The 8,022-nt window shown below is 36.8% G+C and overlaps 1 protein-coding gene across 1 annotated transcript; it reads left to right on the plus strand.

The window, feature by feature from the left end:
* The first annotated feature begins 1,775 nt into the window (after positions 1-1,775).
* slc22a5 (solute carrier family 22 member 5) lies at positions 1,776-7,017 on the plus strand. Its single transcript, XM_004561741.2, has 10 exons — positions 1,776-2,520; positions 2,613-2,716; positions 3,260-3,414; positions 3,512-3,683; positions 3,802-3,928; positions 4,877-4,965; positions 5,121-5,335; positions 5,422-5,604; positions 5,874-6,009; positions 6,268-7,017. Exons 1-10 carry the CDS (start codon positions 2,131-2,133, stop codon positions 6,320-6,322), a joined length of 1,626 nt encoding a protein of 541 aa, XP_004561798.1. The 5' UTR covers positions 1,776-2,130; the 3' UTR covers positions 6,323-7,017.
* The last annotated feature ends 1,005 nt before the right edge of the window (positions 7,018-8,022 follow it).

Here is an 8,022-nt window from a genome sequence, read left to right on the forward strand (position 1 = left end):
GAAAAGGCGCGATGGGTGCTTCGACTTACGAAAATTTTCGACTTACGAAAGACCCTCGGGAACGAATTAATTTTTTAAGTCGGGGTTCCACTGTATAATGAATAAAGACCAAACAACCTTTCTTATGTGGCCTGAATTGAGTAAGTGGTTAAGAAATTGAAGACTGGCCCAGCTGGAATATTCATTATTATTTTCTTGTACTTTATTTACTGTCTTCACAATATATTGTTTCACATCTTAGTTTGGTTTCTATGCATGTCAAATATACAGCATTTGGTTCAGAGACAGCCAATCAAAAGATCCAGTTCAACCCACTGGGGGACTAAACAAAGTGTTTTTCAAAGAACTTCACTGTCAGTAATGATTTGTCCAATAGGATCGTGCAGTCCTATTAAGACTGGCAAGCTGTCTGATGGATGCACATATTATATTGGCTATATTTTCATCCAAACTCAAAGTCTATATCATTGTTAATATTCAGACTCGCTGCTGAAAAATAATAAGGATGTTGGTTCTGTGCCACGGCAAGGATATTGCCGTTCAGCGCCTTCGTAACTTGAATTTTTCGTGACATAGGGTATTCGCAAGTTTGAGACGAGGTGCCGACTTGTATTCATACAGCAGTTTTAACAGTCTGACCCGTTAAGGATCAAACTGGGTTGTGTGTGGCCTATGAACAAAGATAGGTTTACTGACCTAATTTCTGAATGCATTGACTCAACAACATGCTGAAAACATTTCTCAGAGTTTTTGTTGCATATTAAAATGCTGTCATGCCTTGGCTGCAGAATCGTTGGCTGCACAACCATAATACACGTCCTATTCAACAACATCTCAAAGGTGCTCTATTGGATTGTGATCTGGTGACACTGGAGGCCACTTGAGTACGGTGAAGCCAGTTTGAAATGATTTGAGCTTTGAGCGTGTTATCCTGCTGGAAGCAGCCACCAGATGATGGATACATTATCGTCATAAAGACAGCAATTCTCTGTAAACCCTGGAGATGTTTGCATGGGAAAATCCCAATAGATCAACGGTTTCTGAAATACTCAGATCAGCCTCTTTGGCACCACCAACCATGCCATGTTCACAGTAAAAGAAAACACTTAGAGTTTGATCATCAGCGGTTTGTCAGTAGTGAGTGTACATTAGATGGATATCAGCAGCTTTAGCTCTAAAATTAATTACGATAATGCAGGTGGTGCAATTCTTAGATGAGCTAAAAACATACAAAATTAATCACTAAAAATTGTTTAAAAAGAAAAAGCACTCTCTGCACGATCTGGGTTTTTGTTCTTAGAGTATAAAGATTTTGCCTGTAGGTTTTGTAATTTTTTTACTTTAATCATTCCTCTTTATTTATTTATAAAGAGGAATTTATTTATTTATTTATTTATTTATTTATTTATATATTTTATGTCTTATTAAAAATGCAATTGAACTTAAGCTGCAATACAGGACCCCAATCAGTCTCCAAACCATGTACATGATGTAAAAGTGGCTAAATATAAAAATCTGTAGTAAATTTACAAAAGCATGATCAATAGGTGCACACAAAAAATCTTTAATCTACATGAAGTCATGTCTGCCTTAACAGAGTTTCTTAAAATAGTCCAGTGAGAGACCTAATTCTTCTTAGCAACATTTAGAGTACAGGCACGTGGACTTCTTGGGAGTATTTAATAGAGTGGAATGTTGTTTAGAGGAAATTTCCACAGTAGTGAGGGGGCTGGGTGAGGGGGCTGGGTAACTATGAAGCTTCTGGTTATTCTTACTTACAGTAAATCAAATCCAATCAAATTACCGCATGAGCTGTCTGTCATTCTTTAATATTCGATTCATTTTCTGCCTTGACTGCTTATAAGAATAGAGGATCAACAAGAAGTTTCACATTGCGATGAAAATTTATCCTTTAGAAAGGAGGTTTAAAACTCAGCACTTAAATTTAAAGTTTAACTCCGTCCCACCAAGAGACCGGCTCACTCTGCCTGACAAAGAGCTCAGCTCTAACACTCTGACACTAAGCTGAAGAGTTTAAGAAGAAAGCCAGCTCTGAAGAATTTTACAAGACTTTGCCTTTTTCCCTTCAGAGCAGGGAGGTATTTTTTGTAATATACTTATATATAAAGAATGGGAGATTATGATGACGATACAGCATTTCTTGGACAGAGCGGTCCTTACTTCTGGACCACATTCTTTCTCCTAAATGTTGTTTTTGTGTCAACCGGATTCAACGGGCTTTACATTGTCTTTGTTGGAGCAGCTCCGAAACACCACTGTTTGATTCCAGATGTCAACCTGACCGAGGAGTGGAGAGATGCCATCATTCCCTTTACGATAGTGGATGGTGAGGAAGTTCAGAGCCAGTGCAGCAGATATAAGATAGACGTGGTTAGAAATCTTTCTGCACAAGGATATATTCCTGGAAGAGAAGTTAACCTGACAACCCTGGAGCAGGAGGGATGTTTAGATGGATGGAATTACAGCAAAGAAATCTACCAATCCACTATAGTCACTGAGGTCAGTATTATATTATTATGATTACTAACATGAAATTCCAGTTTTGAAAGCTTTAAGCTGTCTTTTTATTATGTAATTCGCATCTTTTACAGTGGGACCTTGTTTGTGACAACCAATGGAAAGTTCCATTTGCATCCTCGAGTCTATTTGTGGGATATCTCATTGGGTCCCTAGTCTCAGGACAGCTTTCAGACAGGTACTTTACTCCTAATTATCCTTTTTCTACTTACCCTGAATCCACCCTGTATAATTATACCTACATTGACTTAATTATAAGACATTTTCTGTCATTTACTATATACTACAAGTCTGTTAGTTTCTCTAAATCAAGTCTGTTCATACAGTGCTGATTACAGTAGTGTCTGAAAAATAAATAGCTGGCAAATGACACTGATTTCGGAATAGTTAAAAAAAAAACCTATAGCCACACTATATAGTGGAATTAATGACAGCAGCCCCATCTGCTGTTATAAGAGGGATGGTGCTAACACACGGGCTAATATAGTTTTGTATTTAACATAAATTTTTATTTCCTTATTCAGTTTCTAATGTTTCCAATTTCGGTTCATTTCCAAAGAGGGTTTGTTCATTTAGCTGTGATGTTTGTTTGTTTTTTTAAACCTTAACTGTAGCTATTTGATTGCATTTCCTCACCAAAAGAAAACAAACCACATGCATTTATAAATGCTCTGTATCTGTGAATAAATATCTGCGATATATACGATTCCTTTCTAATCAGGTTTGGAAGGAAGAAGGTTGTTTTTATGTCTCTTGGGGTCCAGTGTCTCTCCGTCCTGCTTCAGTCCTTTTCTCATTCGTGGAGGATGTTCTGCATCATGTACCTCTGGGTTGGAGCCTCTCAGATATCCCTCTACATTTCTGCATTTGTTCTAGGTTTGAAATATAATTTAAACATGTGTTTGGTATGATTCCTCTGTCTGCCTTCAGTAACAAGCTTGTCACTAACGATTTATGATTTCATCTTGGATAGGAACTGAGGTTTTGAGTAAAACTATGCGTGTGCTGTTCACAACTCTCGGAGCCTTCCTTTTCTACTGCATTGGGTACATGACACTTCCTTGGATTGCATACGGCATCAGAGAATGGAGGACTCTGGTTGCAGTTCTGTCAACAACCTCTCTGATAAACTTTCCTCTGTGGTGGTATGTTTTTTATGATATCCAGTGATTTTTATTCCAATATTCATGCATAAATGCAAAGTCAATTACACTGTCAATAACTGTGAAGAAAATAGACTCTAAAACTATGTTGGTTGGGCAGGTTTATCCCAGAGTCTCCTCGATGGCTGATGACTCAGGGGAGAGTCAAAGAGGCCGAGGCCATTGTCAGAGAAGCTGCAAGTAAAAATAAAGTTCAGGCACCACCTGTAATCTTTAAAGAATCTGAGGTGAGGTTCATTCATTGTTATTAATATTAGTATTAATATATGCATTTGTCTAACATTCAGGTCCATATCTAGTATTTTCTAAAAATGGAAAAACAAATTTAGGGTTACATTTCTGGAAATTTGACACACAGAATGAGCCACAACATTAAAACCACTGACAGATGAAACAAATAGCATTTGTCTTCTCATTCCAATGCATTATTTTGCCGGAAAAACCTTGGGTCTTGGCATTCTTGTGCATGTTACTTTAACATGTATCACCCACCTAAATGCTGTTGCAGACCCACTCCCCACATCGTAGCAACACTCTCTGACGGCACCGGCCTCCCTCTGCAGGACAGTGCACCATGCCACACTGCCAAACCTGCTTAGGGGGGTACCACAAAGAGCCCAAAGTGTTGACCCAGATCTGAGTCCGATCAGATATGTGGGATGCAGCGGAACAAGCCAGATCTACAGATGTCCAACCCTGGAACCCAAAGGATCCACCGCTAATGTCCCAGTGCCAGACATCACATTCAGGCCTTCAAGGGTCAGAGCTGTTTTATTGGCATGAGGGGCACCTGCACAATGCTACATAGGTGGTTTCAATGTTGTGGCTGACAGGTGTACGCTGGTAGTTTTAATATTCACAGACTAAATGTAAAAATGTGACTCTAGAGGCCACATTGAATATTTTAGTCATTTACATTTTTTTGCCCCATAATGTTTTATTATAAGTTGCTTTCTTGAATAGAAATCTAGTGCTAGTGTTTGGAATTAAGAATCATTCCTCAGATTACTATAAGATTAAAATACGGTACAATCTCACCCATTCATATCCACATAATGCTTTTTCCTTGGACAAAGCCCACATATAATCTGCTTATGATATACTGACAATAGTCTATGTACAAAAGTAGAAGTTCAAATCACATAAATTATATTCTGTCTCCATTTAACACCCAGGAATTGCCTCTTTTCAAGACATATACCATGCTTGATATTCTGAAATCCAAGAATCTGAGATGTATCACACTGATGTGTCTCCTTTTATGGTACGTTTTATGGTTGCTTTCACCTTTTTCTGACATTTTAGGTTTTTGTAATTCAGCAAAAATAGTCAGTGTGAACAGATGGCTGACTTGACCTTTATATAATAACACAAATATTGGTAAATAATGACACTGTACTTTTCTTTTTGTATTTTCAGGATGGCAATAAACATTGGGTATTTTGGTTTATCACTGAACACCTCCAACCTCAGTGGCAACCCATTTGTGAACTGTTTTTTGTCTGCTACAACCGAAGTCCCCGCTTACATAGTCTCTACGTGGCTGCTAAAAACATGTCCCAGAAGAGTGCTCCTTTCATTGTTCCTTATCATTGGAGGAGGAGTTCTTCTGCTCATCCAGTTCATCCCTGACAGTAAGGTTTCCCTTCTTACAAAGTAAAGCTCTAATATCATGAAACCAAAAAACAATTAAGTCTCTCTCTATTTCTTCTCTCCTCAGCCCTTCACAATGTTGCTCTGGCATTAGAAATGACTGGAAAGTTTGGCTTCACTATGGCCTTCAGCATCGTGTACATCTACACTGCTGAGATTTACCCCACAGTACTCAGGAATATTGGCATGGGGATGTGCTCCTCAGCTGCACGTGTTGGCAGTATCACAGCACCTTATGTCATTTTTTTAGGTACACAGATGTTAGATATCTCACACAGACACTGCATTGGCTTAGTCATACAATGATATAGCGTAGGTACCTAAAAAACCAGCACAGAAAAACAGCAGTGGTATGTAAAAATATTAAATAGTCAGGTAAAAGTATGTCTTGCAGCATCTCATGTAAACTTGAAGTAAACATAGATTTGTAGATGCTTAACATTTCATGAGGTTATACATTTAGGTATCTAAAAGTATGCCATTTTCTAAAGTTGACTTTTGTTCCTTTATTATTTCTAGGTACGTATAATAAAGTTCTGCCTTATATTTTAATGGGAAGTCTCACAATTGCTTCCTCTGTGGTTAACCTCTTCCTTCCGGAGACCCTTCATAAAGATCTTCCGGAAACCGTGGAGCAGATGCAAAAATGTCAGGGGTGAGGGCAGTTCACGCATCACATGTAGATATGATCAAAGTGCTAAATGTCTCACATGTGGGCTGTAGAACACATCAGAACTTGATTTTAGTATTTGTCAATGCATAATTTCTGAGAACACTTAGATTGATTGACTTCCTGATAAGGTGATGTGCATGTTGTAAAAGGGCAATATATTTTTTTATGCTACATACCTTCAAATGTGAAGAAATAGAAAATAACATTTTTCTCTTTTTTTCACTTTTTTTGTAATTTCAGGCTTTGCAGTGGACCAAAAGAAGAAGAAATGCATAACAAATGCAGCAATAGTTAACCCACCCATACCATGTGAGGCCCATTCTGATGGGCAAGCTCTTTCTCTTTAGTTTATTTGATGTTAAGCGTCTTTTGCGTGAAAGTGACCATCTGAAATCCCAAAATAAAATCCCACAAGCATGCTAAGATTGTGAATTCAAGAATTCCTATAAGTATTTAGACATATTGAAAATAAAAACATTATTCATTTTTTACGGAATTGAATGGTCACAAAATTCAAGTAAAAAATTAACATTTGAACCCTATTAGCGCACAGTTCTGGTTTTGTGTTTTAACAGCTAATACCACATTTAACATCATTGTCTATTTTATTGTTTTTACTGCCAGTGAAAAGTTTGATTTACTGTAATAAAAAGCATCATGCTACCATACTAATAAAGAAAAGGGTACAGTCAGCAGGTCTTAAGCTTAGTTAACATAAAATCTGGAAATGGCTAGCAGTTTGCTTGATTATGTCCAAAGGTAGCAAACTTCACCTGCCAGCATATCTGAAGCTTACTAATTAACTTGTAATATCTTGTTTGTTTAAGAGAAGACAGAGCAAGGAGTTCTGGGATACCCCAACCCCCAATATTGAAATGGGGAGACTTGAAACCATTTAAGTGCTACAAATCTTTGACTGAATCAATGCACAAGATGTTAATAGATTACATGTTTGTTTTACTGTTTTTTCAAATAAATTGTCATTGAATATTTGTTGTTAAATGTTGTTTGTTTATTTTTATGTCTTTTTTAAATATATGCTCTCTATTAATTTGTTGGGCCACTTCAAGCTGTTTTGAAATGAGAAATATAAACCACATATTGATACATACCACTTGTTCTACAATACTGTGATTATGAATTGCTATAAAATGCAGCGAAGAAATCAGAGGTTAACGGGAGATGGAACCAAGCAGTGCTGTTAACAATGGTGTCTCTCTAAGCTGTCATATGCTCCAAGCCTATTTAGTGAATTCTGTCATAACTGTATCAAGATAAATTCCTCTTGAGTTGCTGTCCCACATTAAGCTTTTGAAGCTCTAGCTTTAGCTTTAGCTTTAGCTTTGGAAATGTCTCAGCTGTCATTATGTAAAATGTATTAAAAACCTGTATGAAACACAAATAGAAGAGACCTAAAAAATGACACTTTACATAACTATCTGACCTCCTAGATTAAATGAGCTATATATAAATTCTGAGCTCTAAGTACTAAGAAAACGTTTTGCTTTAAATGTTAAGAAATTTAGTCACAAAATGGACAGCATAAAAATCATAACACCTTCGCAACTGGCCATCAGTATCCTCCTGAACAGATTTTTTTGGCACCTTTTATTTTATGTAATTGAATGATTGCACAAAGTACATTACTGATCTAATAACTAGAAATTCTAACTTAACCCTTTAAGACCTACCATAGAACCAAGTCCGCCAGAGCTTATAGTATATTTTTACATGCTGTGGAGCCATTTTTTGGAGCACTTCAAGTTGCTATACATCAATACAACCATTATAGCCCACATTTTAATAATATGTCTGCATTAAGTGCATAGTAATTACGTAAATTGCAAAAAAAGTTTTGCAAAAAAAAGTTTTAAATCGTTTTTGATTTTTTAACATATATTTCTAGTTAGAGAAATGTAAGAGGCTTATCCCTCAAAACTGTAAATACAAAAAAGTTGCACAAACTAGTTTCCCACCAAAGGAAATTTATTTTAA

The sequence above is a fragment of the Maylandia zebra genome, linkage group LG10 (assembly GCF_041146795.1).
Source record: "Maylandia zebra isolate NMK-2024a linkage group LG10, Mzebra_GT3a, whole genome shotgun sequence".
NCBI classification, from domain to species: domain Eukaryota; kingdom Metazoa; phylum Chordata; class Actinopteri; order Cichliformes; family Cichlidae; genus Maylandia; species Maylandia zebra.

Coding starts and splice junctions, on each gene's coding strand:
- slc22a5 (XM_004561741.2), top strand. CDS start 2,131: ATGGGAGATTATGATGACGATACAGCATTTCTTGGACAGAGCGGTCCT. Junction 2,521..2,612: donor AATCCACTATAGTCACTGAG/GTCAGTATTATA, acceptor CATCTTTTACAG/TGGGACCTTGTTTGTGACAA. Junction 3,415..3,511: donor CATTTCTGCATTTGTTCTAG/GTTTGAAATATA, acceptor CATCTTGGATAG/GAACTGAGGTTTTGAGTAAA.